This window comes from Gigantopelta aegis, chromosome 8 (assembly GCF_016097555.1).
Source record: "Gigantopelta aegis isolate Gae_Host chromosome 8, Gae_host_genome, whole genome shotgun sequence".
Lineage (NCBI taxonomy): Eukaryota > Metazoa > Mollusca > Gastropoda > Neomphalida > Peltospiridae > Gigantopelta > Gigantopelta aegis.
The window spans coordinates 17,458,899-17,480,179 of NC_054706.1; the positions used below are offsets into that span (position 1 = coordinate 17,458,899).

A 21,281-nucleotide genomic window follows, 5' to 3' on the forward strand; every position below is an offset into this window, starting at 1 on the left:
GTTGACCGATGGCCTAACCACGACTCCAGTCCAAGTCATGTAAAAATGCGTGTATTATAGGTGTCGCCTGTTGTTTTCTTATTGTAACGATAAGATTATAAACAAGATTTTCACACACTCAAGCACAAACAAAAACGAAAAATAAAAATAAAAATAGGCACTTGTAAGATCAAATTAGGGGAAGCCCATAGTAATGAAACATCATTAATTTGTAGCCAGTGGCGCGTCATATATCAGGAAATACAATACAATACAATACAATACAATACAATAACTTTATTTCCATATTCATATATGTATAATAAAAACATAGTCTGGTTGACCAGCAAAAATAAAGTACATAAAATATTAAACGCTAACATCAAAAAACTAAACTACAACTCTTGTCTAATAAAGTACATGTAGTGTAACAGGTTCTATTGTCTTTTGTCTGTTCTTCGATATTTGGTTAATTAAAATAAATAAATATTATTAAGTGGCAGGGGGTCTAGTTAGAAGACTAGTTCGTGCTGTGTCCAAATCTGAGCAGAGTTGTGCGACTGTAATGAGTTGTGTTTTAGGGCAGTTGATGATATAATAACATTTTTCGTATTTATTTAGTGTTTGGAATATTGGGAATTCTTGTGCGAGTGTAATAAAATATTTTCTTCTGTTCGTCTGATATGTCTTGCATAAAACGTTTTGAAAACGTTCAGCAATTCTTAAATGGTTCGCTTCAAAGAATTTCATAGGCCCTAAACTCTGATAAAACGTCTGTGCCAGAATGAGGAATGCCTAAACGTAGTCCTACGTATCTTGTTTGTTTTGTTTAACGACACGTAGTCATGCATCAAAGGAAATTCGCTTCATTTTCCGTAATGCAAAAGGGATCTTTTATATATACACTTTCCCATTGACAGAAAAGCACATACCACAGGTTTTGACCAGTTGAGTTGCATTTGTTGGAAAGAGAAAACACCCACTCAGGTGAATGGATCCACCGAGATGGTTCGATCCTGCGATGCAAGCATCTCAAGGTCTACACATATTTCAGTTTATTTCATGTTTAAAATGCCATCTTCCCAGTAATTATGTAAATTTATGCGTGAAATAGATCGAGATCTAAGCCAAACACACGTAAACGTATGACCGGTTTAACTGCTACTCGCAGAAGTAAATTTACGATATTTAGTTTTTGTTGCTAATTTGTTTTGTATGACTTGTTGTTTTACACCCCTCGACCCACTCAATTTCCCTGCCCAATCAAATTAACGCGTTCACGTCTGGCAAAATCGACTGGCTACTTGGTGATGTATTAGGTTTACTGTTAGTTTTAATAGAAGCGGTCCATACGGTGCAAAACCTTTCCACTGTAGCCATTTTGTGTGTGCACGCGTCGACATTTTTTTTAGTTTCGTCGTTTCATTATTTCGCCATGGGAGACAAAATTGACATGAGTTTAGATGACATTATCAAGCAAAACAAGAACAAACCAGGCCGTGGTGGAAGAGGTGGACAGCGAGGAGGAGGAAGAGGCCGCTCAGGTCGAGGACAATACAGAGGTGCCTCAGGTGGTAGCGGCGGCGGTGGCGGACGCCGTGGTAGAGGCGGGAGCGGCGTCTTTCGAGGCGGTGTTCAAAGTAGAAGACCTCGTCCATCAGGAGGGCAGTTTCAAAGGGTATTACATCGATGAGAAATTCATCAACAACCACAATTATTCAGATTAACCCCAGTGGTCCTGGTTATATACCAGTGCCATTTGTATCATGGTAGCCTATTTGTTGACGCGTGGGCTAGCTGACTTGTCAGTTAGCTTCTTTTGTTCCCCCCAAGTTTTTTTTTCTTCATATAAATTATAATAGTTGTAATAAAATTTAAATGGAAATCATAAATAGTTTTATTATAGTAAGCCATCTTTGGCAGTTTTAATTTGAGGCATTTATTCAGATTTGCATTCCATGTTGTCGAGAAAAATATTGGACACTTGATTCTGAAACAAAAAAGAAGACATTGCTTTCAATGGATATCTGCATCAATTAACTGACAATGTGATGGAACATTAATTTATATACTTTTGACACTGAAATAATAAAGACAACATCGCTTTCGTGGATATCTACATCAACAAAAAACCCAAATGATGGAACATTCTTACATACTTTTGACTCTTGAAATATCTAAATAAAGAAGTTGGGACTAATTATATGTGACAGTTTCATTTTATTCTATGAAGAGGAATGTGCAGCCTTTTGTTATTCCTGTTTGAGCAAGATTGAATTCAAGAATGCTGTAATGTACAAGCTCCAATGACTTGCATTTGAACAATAAGAAGAAATTTAATTCTACTTAAGTCATATTTCTTTACAATGTGAATGGACAAAACTTTTAACATCATTCATGAACAAAACTTAGATGACTTCAATTCATTATTGAATACACAATCATCAACCACCTAACAACATTGACGTGTGGATTTTCGATCAACTGGTGTGCATCCTGTTTTATTGCCAATTAGAGGTCTTTTCTTATTCCAAATTTATGAATAAAAAGTTGGAAAGTTATTTTTAATACCATTGGATCTACAGAGGTTCGGGGTATATTTGAAAGTTCCATTCCATGGTTCTATAATGCTGACAAGATGCAAGCTCAAGTTGTCTGATCTTCAACCCAGACCATTAGTCCTGTATCTTGCTGGTGGATCCATGTCGGGCTGTGAGGATGTGCCTCAGATATGTTACATAGTGTTCATGTAGTCTGACATCTCTGTCCTGCAATGGGGAAGCTCTGTGGTAAGAGAGGTTCCACTAAATGTTAATTGAATACACACAGAGCCTATCAAGGTTTAAGCTGGACAAAATAAAAAGATGACTGCAATTTAAAAATGAAAATTTGTAGTAATCCTGATTAATTTTTGTTACCTTAACAATCATCTTGGCATCATTAATAACACAATTTCGTTCATATTTACAGAATGACAGCTTAAACCATGATTGAAGGTTTTTGTTTTATTATGATTTTCAAAGGAGTGATGGAGGTTATTCTTTCTATTGTAAAAATTTTCACACTATTTAAAACATGACTGGTTTTTAATGCCATAGCACAATTTCTTATTGGTGGTTGGAGTATGCTCAGAAATGCTGTTTACAGTCAAACTATTTCATGTGCAAAGTTAAGTTAAACATATTTTCTAGAGATAATTAATCAAAATGCTAAGTTCCTCTCTGAAATCAAATTTGAACCTTGAATCATGGCTGAACCATTAGCTTTGAGCAGAGTATGACAAATATTTTGAAAAGTCACTAGCCACAGGGCTAGTGGGTTTGTGAAAACCACTAGCCCACCAAGATAAAGCACTAGCCCAAATTCCTGATCAATTATAACAGGATTTTTATATAATTTTTGTAACATTACACATTTACGAGTATAACAGTAAAATAAAACACACTTAAATCATGTTGTATCTTTCAGTTTTTTGTCGTGTCGTACGTTTTGTCTTTTGTCAAGTGTGATCCATCATCATTAATTGAGCAAACTGTTGGTTGGTATCTAAACACACTATCAAAATAATTAAATTTAAATGAGGGTACGACAGTGTGACACACGGTAATAGATGGTTCAGTGTATTTGGTAGTTGGTTATATATTTAGGGCCTACTATTTATGTCGCCAGGAACGGTGATGCCAAATACAGGGCATTATCCCGTGTCGGACCGATATCAAAAGAATATAACGGCGACATCTAATCCGCTGTTAATTGATGAACAAAAAAGGTATTATCTTGTATCGGCAGCTGTGACGTATTATCCAAACCGCTACACGTAATAGGCTAAGCCGAGTCATTGCATATGCGGTTACCATTAAAGTAAATTGTTTTCCTGATTGCCGATAACCACATGTTAGCGAAGTGTTAAATTAGAAAACAATAGGTAAATAAAACACACTGAAATTCAAAGCATGGCTGGGGTTTACTTGATTAACCTGTCGTCGCGATTGGTGATTTCCAAGTTCTTAGCCTAAAACATATGTGCGAGATTAACTACCACGTGACGTGTTTAACCAATCAAAACACGCATGTCATTAGACTTTATTTCCTGTGCCAGAAACTTGAAAAGGAAAGGTAAACAATGCATGCTGTAACTGTGCTGATGTAGAGATAGCATGTTACTGCAGTTTGCAGACCTAGCTCAAGTGGATTATTATTATTATATACTGATTGCGTTTTTGATATTATTCGATGACGAATGTCATAATCAAATTTATTAAACGAAATTTCAGCTGAGAGAGAAAGAAACAGAGAAAAAAAAACCTACGATCAAGCGATGATGAGAGGAGGGTGCATTTCTCACTAGCCCGAACTTAAAAACCACTAGCCACGGGCGTCGGGCTAGTGGATTTGTCGAACTCTGCTTTGAGAAATGGGGTCTATACCAGATGTAGTTTGCAGAACATATAATTCAAATTAACTCCTTTGTATCACAAGATGAAAAATTATCCAGATAGACTTCACACACTTAGAAAGGTTTTTGCCATATCCAATATGCTCACCATATACAGTTAGGAGCCTGCCTACAGCAATTTTAAACCCGTATCACAGAATTAAAAACCAAACATTATTCCTTCAACTGACAGCAATTGGGGTTCTTTTTATCCATCTACCCAAAAAACCCTGTCAGTAAAGCTGCTGACCCACAGTAATTCATATACCAACTGCTGTTGGAGCTGCTATTAAGTTTGAGCCCTGCAGCTGGATGTAGCAAGTGGTTAAAAAGTAAATGCATGTTTAAATTACTGGTCTTGATTGGAATTAAAAAACCTAAAACCAGATGGACAGACTTATTGTTTGTTCCACAAGGAACTCCTTTTTTCAAACTGAAATTTACTACTATAGTGCTGTCGGAAATAGAATAAAAATTATTTTCGTCCACTATTTCTTACATATTAAACAGACAAGTAAATATTTTGTAAATATCTATTTAATTATAGTCTACCTAATTTAGCATTTACTTGTTTTGGCTCACATTGATGTACAAGGTGGTGTTTACTCTTGAAATTAAAAGAAATATGTCGGTAAACTGGTGATTTGTGCACTTTATTGGAACAGACTACAACAAAGTTTGGTCAACATATGTCAATTTCATTGCTGTTATAATATGTGAGGGACCGTTTCTGATAATGGTTTACCCCTATTCCTCTCCAAAACTAAATATTTGTAGACATTTATAAGTAACTTTTGACCAAACTGTCAAGAACCATTTTGAGTTTGTGATCTATTTTCTGGTATTAAAGGTGCTATCTCAAAGTTGCATAATGACAGCTATTGCAAATCATGTTTTTATTAAATTTTGCTTTAACATTTAAAGACTACACCTTTAAACTATATGCCCAAAAGTTATTATAGGAAATGATTTTATCTAGTAGAAAATACATTTTTATTCGAGAATCTTTATCACAAACAGATGCTCATATATAACTTCTGATATACACCTTTAAGTGGTTGCAAGATTGTGTAAATTTCTACTGTATTTATATTGAATTTATATTCACTAAATATGCTGGTCAAAATTAATAATTTGTGCTGCAATTCAAAATAATCAGTTATCTTGCGGTTTGAAATTAAAAGTTTGTTTATGGGTAAGTGAAATTGACACATAGCCATCAAAATGTGTTATAGTCTGTTCCAATAAAGGTCACAAATCTCCTGTTTACTGACATATTTATTTTAATTTCAAGAGTAAACACCACCTTGTACATCAGTGAGAGCCCAAACAAGTGAATGCTAATTAGGTGGAGTATCATTAAATAGGTATTTACAAAATATTGACTTGTCTGTTTAATATGAAAGAAATAATTGACGAAAATCATTTCTATTCTATTTCCGACACTACTTTAGTTATTTATTTCTGAGCCGATTTTTTAAATTGCACACAAAAATAAAAATAAATTCTTATTAACAAAACACTTTTACTTTTCTTCTTACATCAAACCAGACAAATTATTTTTGTAGGAGGATGGGACAGACTATAGGTTTACATTTCTTTGTATGCTACAGGCCTTAAAAATATGTGATAATTTCTTTTGCATTATCGAGCAAGTTTAGTTCTTAGGTTTTACCCTTGAACAAAATCAAGTCAAGCTGATGATCACATTCTTTGAATAGTGTTAGGTGAGCTATCACGTGACGTTTTAACTAAATTTATATTTAAACTATTTTTACTACAACTACAAGGCAATCAGTTTGCCAAAACCACAAGATTCCCACTAATTATACAACAATAACCCTATGTTTGACGTCAGTACCATTTCATTGATAATTTTCAATTGTATAAATAATATTTCTGTATATACTTACCTTTCATGATATCCAGTATCTGATGTGTATTTTTGTGCTGGGGTGTCGTTAATCATTGATTCATTCATTGATAATTTTCAAGTTTGCTGATAACAAATATTTGACACATTAATCACTAACACTCACACTACAGGAAGAAATCCGACAGCACCTACTTTCAATAATGTTAAGTGTTCTGGTTAAATTCATATGTGCTGGCAGATTAGTATTAGTGATGGCTTGCCTAGAACCATTTCAGGAGTGTAATCTTCAACTTGCCTTGATTTTGTTCCAGGTGATGGATGGGACGATTCATTAAAAAAATTTAACATACATTTTTGATATATGGTCCACAGTTTGATGTATTCATGATACTTTCCAAAAGTATGCCAGCTATCAGTGTATCACACATACATTTAATAATCTATTTTAAGAGCAACAAAAAACTAAGGAACAAAACTGTTTTGACTAGAAAACCTACTGTTACAAATTATACCATCTCTTGCCACATCATGCAGTGGAATTAAGCACGACTGGCGTCGTGGTTAGGCCATCGGTCTACATGCTGGTAGGTACTGGGTTCGGATCCCAGTCGAGGCATGGGATTTTTAATCCAGATACCGACTCCAAACCCTGAGTGAGTGCTCCGCAAGGCTCAGTGGGTAGGTGTAAACCACTTGCACCGACCAGTGATCCATAACTGGTTCAACAAAGGCCATGGTTTGTGCTATCCTACCTGTGGGAAGTGCAAATAAAAGATTCCTGCCTGTCGTAAAAGAGTAGCCTATGTGGCGACAGCGGGTTTCCTCTAAAAACAGTGTCAGAATGACCATATGTTTGACGTCCAATAGCCGATGATAAGATAAAAAAATCAATGTGCTCTAGAGGCGTTAAATAAAACAAACTTTACTTTGGAATTAAGCACGGATGGCAGAATGCCTTACTACTGTATGCCATCTGAATTCCCAGCAGAATGCATACTATGGAAATGCTGGTGGACCAATTTAAAAAATGAAATGAACCCCAAATTAAAAAATGGTGCTTTGATTTTGTGGGTCTAAAATCACAAACGCAAGAAATATTTTGTTCAGTATTGCGTTTCGAAATGCTAGTTTCAGAGATCGCTACACAATTTAAAACATTAAGAATTGTTGCTAATACAAACTTTGAAAACAAAATATTGGAATATCATAAATGGCAATTAATCATTTCACCCACAGTATTTATTGTTGTCACATATAATAGCTGTGAATTGTTTCATTACTTCTATACAATATTCTATCTTATAATAATTTTGATGTTGAAATAATATAATTTTTTTCTTTAGTTAAAGGAAATGCCAGATGTTTGGCAGCATGACATGTATGAAGGTGGAACAGGCAGTGCAAGACGAAATTTCGGTGGACGATTGGGTGGTGCAACCGGGTCTGGCTTTACCTCTGGCAAGCTGTTGGTTTCCAACCTTGATTTTGGTGTCAATGATTCAGATATACAGGTCTGTTATAATTATATCAACTTATAGAACTTAATAATATTCTGAACACTATTTCTTCATGCATATTTCATGTTACTTTAGCTTGTCATTTGGCAATGATGTTAATTTTAAATGTTTTTTTTACCTGATTACATCTTAATAAGGGCTGTTTATAGACTTTTTGTTTAGTTTTTACATCTACTAAAAAAAATTCCAGGAAAAATTTACATTTCAGGGTACCATATTTTATACGAACAGTTATGTAACTTTAAATTCTCATGAACTGCCAATTGGTTACATGGTAAATGGTGAAACTTTCTGAAAGTCACTTTACGAAGGAAACCGGTCTTAAATGATTTGCAATTAAAAACATTTTATTTCCCTAAAGTTTACAGGGGTTGAAATTAAAAATTACCACTATCCCAAAGGAATGGTACATTTCAGAAAGCACTTTTCCGTCTGAGAAAGTACCATCCCATTAACGGTGCCAGAACCGAACTCACTCTATTACATTACAATGCGATTGAGCATGTTTGTAAGTACAGTCAAATCCGCTTATTTGGATGTGCCTCGTGCAACAAAAATATATTCAAATAAGCGGCATATTCAATAAACCGAAGGTACAGTTTCGACATACGATATACCCAATTAAGACCTCGTTGATTTATGCAAACCCTAATTACGATTCTCCCAATTTGGGCCTCATGACATGTGGAATTTTCGTCAAAAACCGGTAAGTATTTTGTGTTAATAAAATACCGATTCCAAGTTCCATATTGTGACTCTGTTGCCATTATCAAGTTTGTCTATAAACTTGATAAATACAAGAGACAACAGTTAATGCCGTTTGTACGCCTAGAAGCAGAAGTGACTAAACATCTAATGACCCAGATAAAACCACCGGAAGCTCAATTAGACTGGCCACAGTCAAATAATTAAAAGGCCGTTATTAACTTCTTGATAATTAAATGGCCATTATTAACTTCTTTGTACATTTGTAAATCAAGTGCAACAAGACCCCACCCCAACCACCCAATATAATCTTGAATAAGTAGTCATTTCCATGTTCTGTATTTTACCAGGTATTTTACCAGGACGTCTATCTGACTATTATCTGTGTGCATTTGTAACTGATTTGACAGGTAAACTAGACTGGCCAAAGTCAAATAAGTGAAAGGCCGTTATTCAATGTAACAGAAGGAAAAACACAAACACAAACGCTAATATTGGGCCCGATATTGGAATGTCTTTTTGTCTGGCGACGGAAAACCATTCTGATAAGGCCTTCTCCACATTGGCTGCTTTTCCTGTTCTCTGTCTTTTTCGTTCTGGGTTAGCATTGGCTAGATACTGGGCACATATCTCGTCGTATTTCTGAGCCAAAGATAAATCGTTTCCTTTCCGTTTATTTGCCATGTTGACATTGTGAAAAAAAAAGAAAATCTCCTACAACTTACCTTTTGTCGGCATTTAACAATTTAAACAATAATCACCATAATCGGTCACCCCAAATGGGGCCTCACATTGTGAGCTGCAGAGGAAAAATCACGTGATCAAAAGATCCCGCTAAAAATAACACTAGTAGCAAACGGCTTTTGTTTGTTACTGTCACCGACAATTCATAGAGAAAAATATCTGACAAGTGTTTATTTATGGATTAAACATACACTGCTTCAAAAGTGGCCGACATGAGATTAAGGGATGCCTGCTTACGAAACGCACATGGCCGCCAACAAGGTGGGAATGACCGACTTTGATCCTTGATTGTCCTGCATTGTCTCGGCCATTGGGTCACATTTGAGATGAATCTCAGAGTTCATGGATTAATTACGATGTAATTAGGAAATGTATTGATTAATAACGAGTCATCCGAAATAATTTAAGAAACAAGAAAACAAGTTTGTTGTAAGTCTTTTTCCTTTTTTTAAACAATGAAATTAAATAAAATTAAAAGTATTCATTTTTGCATGTACGATAGTATGGTATTACGTACGATCATAAATTAAAAAAAAACACATCAAGTAACACAAACTTTCCTATGTTTTACGTGCAATTGCCATTCGGCAAGGATAATTTTATATTCAAATATCCGAAAACACGTTAAAAAACACATCCAATTAACCGTTGGATTTTGTATTGTCATAATGGCAAATGGTTCCGTGCAGGACAAACATATTCAAATATCCGAAATATTCAATAATCCGACATCCAATTAAGTGGATTTGACTGTACTATGACTCGACAAACTTTTGACTTGAAAATACCCACCCAATGCCACTGGAGTTAACTCAAATGAGAACAAGGTGCCTGAGTAACCTTTATATGGTACCTTTGGATATATATATATAGAAGATTATATACATCAATAAAGATGTGTACTTTCTACTTAAGATCTACTTATAAAAATAATTAATACAAATCGTGTACCAACGAAACAATTGAAAGGTTGGGGGTCGGGGGGGGTCGGTATTTGGGGTTGACAAAATATAATTCACAATTTGTTACCTAACTAAAAATTATGTGAACTGACAACTGATTGTCTAAGATTTTTTGCCATTGCTGTTGGATCAATAGGCCATGTTAGGTGTGTCCTGTCTGTATTACAAAAGTGCACAATAAATTTGAGTTGTTACTTGTAGCCGTTATTAATCGGTGACAATTGGTTTGTCCACAGGGAGATAATTTGAACCCATAACTCAACACACAAGGGAGATAAATTGATACATAAGGCATTTTATCATCTTAGAAAATATTTCTTACTGCTTTGTGACAGCCTCTATTATTTAATTTTTACAAAATGTATTAAGTGTCTACCATACAACAGGAGTGGGAATTCTCCTCGGATCAGCTGTTTTCCTCTTATGGAACATTGTGTTTCCTCGTATTTTAATCGTTTAATCATTTTAACTCCTAGATTTCCTCTTTTTTACTATTCACCAATTCCTACCCTGTTAGTTTTATTTGTTTTTCGTTTTTTTACAACTCGGCTCCATCCCATATTTTTACATTGTTTATAAACCATGTTATTTTTAGGAGCTGTTTGCAGAGTTCGGTCCTTTAAAGAAAGCAGCAGTCCACTATGATCGATCGGGCAGATCGCTTGGAACAGCAGAAGTTATTTATGAACGTCGTACAGATGCCGTTAAAGCACAGAAACAGTATAACAACGTTCCTCTTGATGGTAGGTTGAGTTTTACATATTCTGAGACTTAAAATGAAGATATACTTGCAGTGTGCAAAAATATATTTTTTAACCAACCAATGTTGATGTCACATGCCTTTCCATTTTAAAATAGCATAATTCAAGTAGAGATTTTTATGATTAAGAAAACAGTAATACAGTTATAGTACACGACAGCACATTCAAAACCAATCTGATTAAAATTAGCTCTACTGGTAGTAGACCAGTAGATCTAACAGCATTGCGTGGACTCCCATGTCCAGGTGACATTTCATCTATAAATAACAATTTAAATATCAACCAATTATATTTCGCCTTTTATAGTGTTATTCGGGAGCATAAAAATACTAAAAATATCGGGCGAGACTATTTATGCAATAGGCGAAATTGTAGATCTATTTCAACATAGAAAAAACAGGGGGAAAAGTGCAGTAATAAACTCTGGATTGTATACTAGTATACCGGTAAACAGATTTTATGGATATACCATCACAGGTTCTTTCCCCGTCTTGAAATGAATTTTACATAAAATTTTATATTGCAATTAGTTTTCGGCGTACTTCGTAATTCACCCGAATCATTTCGTATACCCTCGGCATAATCCCGAATGTTTTCAAATTCTTTTCAAATCACTGGCATGATTTTGCAAGTAAGGTTTTGATTGGTCGAATGAAAGGTCAACTGGACATGAGCTCCAATGGGCTGGTGTTTGATCCACATGTAATAGTGGAGCTAATTTTAATTAGATTGATTCAAAACATCCCAAAACAGTAATTTACTATGACCTAATTTGACTGGTAATGTTCTGTAACAGATCCCATGATTTACTCTCCAATAGTGAGTGCATTATGTAAAAGTTAAATAGCCCTTAGTAATAAGTGCATATATGATGATGTAATGTCATTAATCTGTTTTACACATTTTTTTTATCTAAGACTGGGGAAGTGGACACATCATTATGTGGGCATTTGGAAATAGCGGAGATGGGTGCTGTAAAATATAGTATGGTGTGGGAAAATAAAGAGGGGTGCAGAAAAATAAAGGATGGTAGCAGAACGTGAAAGGAGGGCAGCAAAATGGAACATCGAGAACACTGCCTGATTGACCACTGTGATTGCGACATTTCTAGTTGTGAAATGTGACCAGTTTTTATTATTTTATTGTATTTATGTCCATGTTCTTCTGTTTTCATCAATATTATTATAAAATATGACATTTGTAAAAATGTTTGCTCTATGCTACTGTTTGTGGGAAAGTGCATATAAAAATCTTTTGCTGCTGATGGAAAACTAGTGAATTTACTCTGTAGACTATCAGAATTATCCAATTACTGATTATTAATTAGTGCTTTTTAATGCTGTGATTGAACAAAACTAACTTCAGAAACAAAATGGATTGTTTAAATTCATACTCTATTTCAATCTGTGATTAATCTGTGTTTATTTTTCAGGTCGTGCAATGAGTATTCAGTTAGTTGGACAACCCGCATCCGAGAGCTCGTCAGCACGTCCAGCTTTTTCTCAGGGAGGAGGTGGAGGAGGGTTAGTATTAAAGATTCAGTTCAGAGTTATCCTGAGGAACAAGTCATATCATATACGAACAGAACAGATTTGCAATAATACAAAAGTTAACTGTACTACATTCTAATTGGATTCTTACATTGTTAAATATCATATTCCTAGGAATGTTATTTTTATGTGAATTATATTTCTAAGAGCTGTTGCCTGAACATATAATATCAGAATGGATGCTTTTTTCTATTATTGATGTTACAGAACCGAGAATCTTTTGTTCCAATTTTTTTTATTAATATTAATAATGTTTGCTAATCAATTTGAAACTGATCAGAGTAAATATTTCACGTTTTAAAATTGTACAGCAATTTCTGAATCTTGCATAGTGAATCATGACACGATAATGAACAGGGTGATGTATGTTCCCTGCAGATATCTAATTGTATTGTTGTGATTTTGTTTAATGAAGATGTTACTATAGTCCTTCCCACAGGGAACACCTTTTTTCATACTGTGGAATTTACTGCAAGTTATTATTTTTGAGCCAATTGTTGTCTGGGTTGTGCACAAAAATGGAATATTTTTGTTATTTCCAAAGCTTATACTTTTTCTTCTTAATGTCAAGCCAAACTGAAATCAAACAAAAAAACACTTTCGTAGGAGGATGGGATGGACTATAGAATGAGATTCTCAAATTCTAATAGAACAATTATAGTTATCAGACTTTCTGCCAGAAAATAGTTAATATGAGGAAAGAAACAAAACAGGACTACAACTGCCCCTGCCCGTGTCCCAGCATTTCATGACTTTGACAGCTTTTAAACAACAGTTCCCTTGCTATCATTTATTTAAAAATTAGAAAAATATATCCACGATCTCCATACCATCTGGCAAAAACCCAGGTTATACATATTCTATATTTCTTATAGTGAAGTGGGACATAGCCCAGTTGTAGAACCCTCACGTGATGCACAGTCAGTTTAGGATCGTTCCCCATCGGTGGGCCCATTGGGCTATTTCTTGTTCCAGCCAGAGCATCACAACTGGTATATCTAAGGCTGTGGTATGTGCTATCCTGTCTGTGGAATGGTGCATATAAAAGATCCCTTGCTACTAATGAAAAAATATAGCAGGTTTCCTTTCTAAGACTCAGAACTGCTAAATGTCTGACAATCCAATAACCGATTATTAATAAATCAATTTGCTCTAGTGGTGTTAAACAAAAACAAAACTTTCTGATAGCAGTATTTTAACATGTAATATGAATTAAATGGTCTGTGGTTTTGTAGGTTTGGCGGTGGTAACAGGTATGGAGGTGGAGGTGCAGGTCGGCGTGGCCGGGGTGGAAGCCGGGGTGGTGGTGGCGGCGGTGGGCGAGGGCGTGGGGGCAGAGGAGGGCGTGGGGGAGGACGAACGAAAGTACCCACTGCAGAAGAACTGGATGCTGAGCTTGATGCATACAATGCTAAGGTTAGAAAACCCCCTACTATTAATGCTTTCAGATGTTTACAGGTATAGGATTCATACAGGTCATAGCAAGTCATGGATTGTTACATGGGTCCTTCGTGGAAAATTTAAGCATTTTGAACTAGGTTCATGAAAATTTTCACTTTTGAAAGAACACTGAAAAAGATTAGCAATTTTCATTAAAATCCTGTGACAGCATAATGGTGTATGGAGGGCGTCAGTTTGATTACATTCAAAATAAATAAATGTGAATCGTTTAAAAAATTTTTTGGAATAAAACAACTTTCAGGAGTTGTGTTTTGAGTATAATGACCAGTTAGTAGCATGCAAAGGAAAAAGGCATTGCCAGTTTCACCGTGAGACTGTTTAATGTTGAGTACATTGTGGCATGTGAAATGGGCATCACTGGAATTTGCCGCATTGGCTGCTGTCAAATTCAAACCCTAAGTGCTGCATGCCACTATTAGTTTGACTTCACGAAAAGACTTTGTTCGTAATGTCCTTCACTCGCAGACCTGAAAAGATTAAAATGATCATGTAATACGCCATTAAAAGTCTTGGAATTTGATTAATAACTGTATGGAATCCTATTAAAATCACAGCCTGATGTCATGGAAGACGGGAGGTTTATTTATTAAAAATATCTTATTTTATGCCTGATAGGTTTGTGTTAAGATTTTAAATGCAGTTTTATTAACTGGCTGGGTGTGCAAACAAAATCTCTCTTCTGACTTCCTTTGATCAATTCTATGTTTTTTGGGGTTTGTTTTTTTAATCTATGAAATCTTTGTCAAAAATGACTTCTATCTCTGTTATAATTGTAACTTCTTGTTTTTTCCAGATGGATATTGATTAAGAACTCTCCAAGACGGGATGATGCAGACGGAATAATATGTTGGTCGTGTAACAGGAGCAGGTTTTTTTAACGAAGTGTTATAAAAGAACACATTTCCGTAAGATCTACAAGAACAAGATGAAAAGACCTGTATTTATTTGCAGTGCAGTAATTGTATATGTATCGTGGAAAGAAATACTTTTATCTGTAATTAAGACATTCGATGAATGATGAGTGTTTCTGTACAAACTGTTGACCCACATTATATTTTGTATCTTATTTGTTACACTGCAGCAAGATAATTAATGGATTTCTCAAAAAAAGAAGAAAAAAGACGACTGCGTTAACGGAGGGTGATGAATCAAGTGTTCAGGGAAATTGGCTGTTCCGTTGTTTTATGGACATGTAACGATTTTGCTCGACATTTCCAGTGAAAGTTTAAAGTTAGAACAAAAGGCCAAATAATATTTTATGTATGATTTTGTCATCTAGCAGCATTGTGTTTGTGGAACACTTTCGTTTTACATTGTACATGTTTTTATCTCATTTCATGTGAAATCTTTTTGTCTTTATCATTAAACATCATTTTGTGTGAGTTAAGTGTGTTAGTCTGTCAATGAATAAGAGTTGCATTATACTAGTTACCGGTACGATATGGATGGGTAGAATAAGAAATGCTCTTAATGGAAAAAGGAGCATATATGTAAGATTTGCATAACCACAACATAAATATTGAAATGAGATTTAGAACATAGTTATTGAAAGGATAGATCTTCTGACTTTTATATTGAATTTCTTTTTTAGTAACCACCATTATCAATTTTAAATTGAAACTTTTATGTATTTTTATGTCAACTATTTTTCGTGCATTTAATTTTGTTACCTCACTTAATACTATAACAAATATTGGGTACTTCTAGGAAAGTTTACAGAAACCTTGATTGTTATATATAAACAGGCTGTTGACTAGAGGAAGTACACTACAAACTTTAAAAAATCGGAATGATGCTAGATGTTTATTGGTGTACTATTTATTTGGATATTAACTGAATCTGATGGGTTTATAGTTTTAATTTAATTACTTTCCAGGACATGCCATAAGATTTAAAAAAACAAAATTCTGCTAAAATGCCAAAATCTAAAAATACTTTATATATACTTTGTGAATACACATTATAAGAATAGAAAAATATTGTGGTCCACAACATAACGAAATAACTAGTACTTTGTAACATATGAGAACCAACTGAACAATTTTATCTATTTAAAAAAAAATACATTTGGTTTTAATTCATATCATGGAATCATCTTATCTGTTGTGTGTGTTATGACACCTTGTAAGTATTTAAAATAAAGTATGTCAAGATATTTTTGTTCTGTCCTACTTTTCGTTCCATCTAAAGTAAATTACAGTTTCAGCTGCTCACAAAGTAGGCTACAATTATATATATATATATATATACACACACACACACACACACACACACACACACATGTATGTATAAGGATCTAAGCAAACGAGAATTTGAAGCACTTGGGCCGGATTTCTCATTAATTCTTTAAGTAAAACTCGGATTTTTTTGTTCGTGCATGTTTACGATGTATAAACCAAAATAATATTGTGTACACTTTCTTATGTCTGTTACACATGTGCTTAATGTTTTTCCAGGATATATTTGCATCACTTTCCAGACGGTTCGTCCACCGTACAATTCGTCCACCCACCTTGGACAATTTGTCCACTCCATTACAACATTTAGACCAATAAATCTAAAATATTTCTTAGCCATTGAAATGGTTAATTATTTTCGTTTTATGGTACACTACTAGTATATGAAACGAACTAAATTTTAGTGGCACTATCAACTTGTTATTGTCCGTCTTGTCCATTATAGTACTTGAATACTTTATTGATATGTTGTTATATTCATATTGCTCTTCAATTACACCTATAATTCTGATGTACCATTTAGAAAACAAAGCTAGTAAGCTAAGTAACTAAACTCTTGCTAAATTACCATTTCTACATTGCGATTGCTGTATTACCGTACACATTTTTCTCCACAGGCGTGTATTTGTCCACACGCTCGTACATGATTTTCATTGTTACTACTAGGAAGTTTGCGTTGGAAGATGCACACCGGATGAAAATTTCGTCATTTATGTCAAAAATGCCATAACGTGACGTCGTTAGAAGTAGCCAACCAATAAACAACGATATTATTTCCATTCCGCTACCAGTTCCAGCCAAGTTCTATCATCTGTTACATCCATAAAATGACAAGACATTAACGGGTGCGCATTACCCCGCTCTCCCCTCCCCTAAAGATAAAATATGGCAATCATATTGCAGGTCTTTGGGGTTTTCAGGTCTCAATTTCTTACGGCGACGATTTGCCTTCCTTGCCCAACTATCAAGCGTACAGGATTCAAAATGAAAATTATAGTGGACGAATTGTCCAAGAACAATTTTTGGTTGTGGACGAATCATCTGCATCCTTTTGCATCAGTTGGAAAAATCATTCCTCCTACCTCGTATAATGGTGTGTCCAGAACGCTGTTATGTATACACGGTTAATGTTTGACATCCACATTTCATAAATAAGAAATTATTCTACGTCAGTGAAGCTGACAAAACTACCATACGGTTACCTAAAAGTGACACTTGATAGCACACTTGGAATTTTATTTTGTTTATATCCGTGTCAAATTTAATTTTACATAGAAGAAGTCATGGTTGGTTATTTTAGTCTGCTATGTTGCATTCTTTGAGTGTGAAGACATGGGATTAGCAACTTAAACCAAGTATTCATGGGTCCTGGAAGTCGAGATATTGACATATTTGTTTTTCGATGGTGGCCATTTTGAAAAGCAAGATGGTAGCCGTAATTGTGGTCGGAAAGATTTTCAAAGATATTTGCCTAATCTCAGGCCCGTATATAAAGCCCCTCCCCCCTCCCCCACACTTGTGAGCCTTTTTTAAAAATCACATCAATGTTTGCCACTGTAACCAAAATCTGATATAGTTTTTCCCTATCCGTCAATGCCCTCCCCCCCCCCCCCCCCCAAACTTCCAAAATCGTTCCTACGGGCCTGAATCTACCATACTCGGGGTGGCAGTAGGGCCTTTATAGTTAGCTCTGTGTACTCGCGCAAAGAGTTCGCTTGTTGGGTTTTGCACAGATCCATGTTTAAAGGCTAATTATTTGGAATAGGAAGTAAGTTCTTAAGCTTAGTAATAGCCAAGAAGTTATTTTTTAAAATGACATTGGTTTTTCACCAGCAGTGCTAATGGTTTAGCTGTAATGAGACTTGGTATTCATACGCCGGGTTTTCCTTGTGATAAGAGAGTTTGTCTTTGAGGAATATTATTTATTTTATTATTATTATTTTTGTAAAAATTTAATATTTGACCAACAATCCTCGATCAGTTGATTTTGATGATTTTTGATTTTGCATTCCAATTTCACGAAGACGAGAAGAAATAAAAATAACTCGTGTTTTATGTTTCGAGTAATGATAACTACAAAAATTAAGGAAATAAAAGAAAAGTGGCCATAACAATAATGAACATTTGTTGTAAACATTATACAGTATCATTACATGAAGAAGGAAATGTTATTTTAATGACACACTCAACACATTTTATTTACGGTTATATGGCGTCAGACATGGTTAAAGACCACACAGATATTGAGAGAGGAAACCCGCTGTCGCCACTTCATGGGCTACTATTTTCGATTAGCAGCAAGATATCTTTTATATGCACCATCCGACAGACAGGATAGTACATACCACGGCCTTTGTTACACTAGTCGTGGAGCAGTGGCTGGAACGAGAAATAGCACAATGGGTCCATCGACGGGGATCTATCCTAGACCGACCGCGCATCAAGCGAACGCTTTACAACTGGGCTACGTCCCGCCCCCATTTCTTGAAGAAAAGAAGGCATTAGTTTATAGTTAGCTTCACCAACCTTTCATAAACAGATGACAGTAGTACAGTGTGTGTGTGTGTGTGTGTGTGTGTGTGTGTGTGTGTGTGTGTGTGTGTGCAGGGACGTAGGAAGGTGCCAAAAGGGGCACATAAACCATCGCTGCTGCTACTGGATCAAGAAAAGTGCCCCCTCTCCCGCTTCTTACGCAAGTGGTGTGGGTTATTCACACAAAATCATTTTATTTTATCATTGGTAGGATGGGGCATAACACCAGACTCTGTACGCGTCATAGAAATATTTGATAACTGAGATGTGCGGTATTACCGTGGCTGGGAAAGGACATGACTTAAAATTATTTTTCTCGATCGATCGACTTAATATCTCGATCGTTCGACTTTAGAAATGAATGGTTATCATGCTTTTTTTTAAAGTTGAAACACCTTGCCATAATTCAGCATATACATCAACATTGTATTCATTAAGTGTCGACGAATCTTACAAATGGATTGAAAGTCACATAGTCTGTGTTGTTTCAAGAAACCAATAATGATAAAATACTTGCATACAAAAGGAAGTTTTCTTTTCAAATTATCAGAAAAGCAGAATTACTTTTATTTCCATCTGCAAAACTGGTAAATAAAACTGGAACGGGGTTCATGATTGAGCTCTGGGATTGCATCAGTTTTTGACCGACTTGACATATAAATCATACACACCTTCTACTGTAGAATGGAAGGGAGGCGTCACATTAGCGGCGTTTGGAAAAGGAGTCTGTCGTTCCTGAGAAGCAACTCCAGCACATATATATATATACATTGTATATATTAGGACATCCACTAATTCACTACCGTCAAGAATATCTGCTACCACTTTGAGTGCTGCCATCTTCATATGAAGGCATCCGAGAAGCACAATTAAGAGGTATTCACTATGACTTAATGGACAAATACATTCGATCCGTTTGTCATTGGCATGAAAAATTATTCCAGGTGCATGTGATTCATAATGTCCTACAAGGTGTATGCCTGCAATATGTGCATTGGGCATATGTAATAACCAGTGTTTGCAACTTAATTAGATATGTAAGTTGCTTTTCCCAAAGAGACAAGGTGGACATAACCCTTCTTCAATGAACAGTATTTGGCATTAATTCTGATGCTTCCCTTGAAATACTAGTCTAGTATAAACTATGTAAATCTTTAATGTTAGCTATTTAAAAAAAAAAAAAAACCCATGACATTGTTATTAAGCAGTAAGCTACAAGATGTGTAATGTGCAATATATGTAAATCTATGTAATTAAGTGTGTAAATAACAATAAATATATTCAATTCTGACACCTACAGTGGCTTTTATGGCCGTCAAAGTGGCCATATCAAAAAAATGGCTGCGATAACAATCACCAAATAAATCTCCAATGTTCCTATGTCAAAAATATTTCCTAAGGTATATTCTAAAATGCAAAATGGTATGTTTTTATCATCAAAGACACACATTTGTCCTTGATGGTGATGAGTCGGGTGATGATGATAAAGGCATACTATCACGGATTTAAGGACCTTATTTCTCTAAAAATAGATAACAACTAAAAATTATATTAATTGTTGGAAACCAAATCTAGCTATTGCATCACCTTAATTGAACCATGATGGAGTGAAATCCATGTCAACCCTCTCGGCAATTTTATTTTTTGAATTATGGACCATTGCCATAATTCAATTATTTTTACAAAATATCATTAATAAATGGAGTATGGTGGTTATGAAGATAGTTGAATAAAGTACATTAAATTATTTTTGTTCAGGTAATACTTTGTTATATCATTAAATATGTCAGTGGTCTGTGACAATATGCCTTTAATAGTGAGTGAAACCTTTTAGTTGAAATGCACACATAATATTTGAGAGCAAGTAATATAGTATGCTCACTATAATAATTAAAAAAATGTCATATATTCTCTTATTCTACCTAAGAAAGAGATAATTTAGGCATATATAAATTATAATATAAACTAAATCCGCACAGGTTTTTAGAAAGAAGAAGAATTTTTAAAACTATATTTAATTAAAAATGGCTATTAACATGTTTTATGACCCTATATACCATATCCATACATAATACTGACTTATCGGTACAATACTCACCACAAGCTACCCAATGATATACTGCATGCCCATGTTCTAAAGAAAAAACACCTTTCACATTGATATTATAAGTCAATTTTGGGTACTGACCTTGAACAATGTCAAAACGACCTTGACCTTCATTAGAAAAAATGGATTAATATTTTTTTGTAATCTACATACTATGACAATTACAGACATGGATGGTTCCAAAAATTAACATTCAAGTCCCACGGAATTACATATGTCCCTACACTAAATCGAACATTGGTCTTGCAATGTATCGTGGTACATGTAGCAATTCAGGTTCCTGTATCGTAATATATCGCAATACGAAATGTTTGGCAATACCCATCAATACTGGCACTGTACTGGAAATATTATGAAATTTCCAAATTTATGGGCATGGTGTCTTCTCCACCTAACTACGTCGTGAATAACAACG

The 21,281-nt window shown here is 34.9% G+C and overlaps 1 protein-coding gene and 1 long non-coding RNA gene across 3 annotated transcripts; one reads left to right on the top strand and one right to left on the bottom strand.

Annotated features, from left to right (window-relative positions):
• Positions 1–1,338: 1,338 nt before the first annotated feature.
• Positions 1,339–16,145, top strand: LOC121380031 (THO complex subunit 4-A-like). Its single transcript, XM_041508757.1, has 6 exons — positions 1,339–1,657; positions 7,634–7,801; positions 10,814–10,961; positions 12,412–12,502; positions 13,765–13,945; positions 14,784–16,145. Exons 1-6 carry the CDS (start codon positions 1,415–1,417, stop codon positions 14,796–14,798), a joined length of 846 nt encoding a protein of 281 aa, XP_041364691.1. The 5' UTR covers positions 1,339–1,414; the 3' UTR covers positions 14,799–16,145.
• On the bottom strand, positions 1,872–21,255 carry LOC121380032. 2 transcript variants are annotated; one of them, XR_005958873.1, is made up of 2 exons: positions 21,188–21,255; positions 1,872–2,747 (listed from the first exon to the last, which is right to left on the bottom strand). It is a non-coding gene; the product is annotated as an uncharacterized LOC121380032 (long non-coding RNA). The 2 variants fall into 2 exon arrangements; XR_005958874.1 differs by lacking the exon at positions 21,188–21,255 and adding an exon at positions 20,948–21,181.
• Between the last annotated feature and the right edge of the window lie 26 nt (positions 21,256–21,281).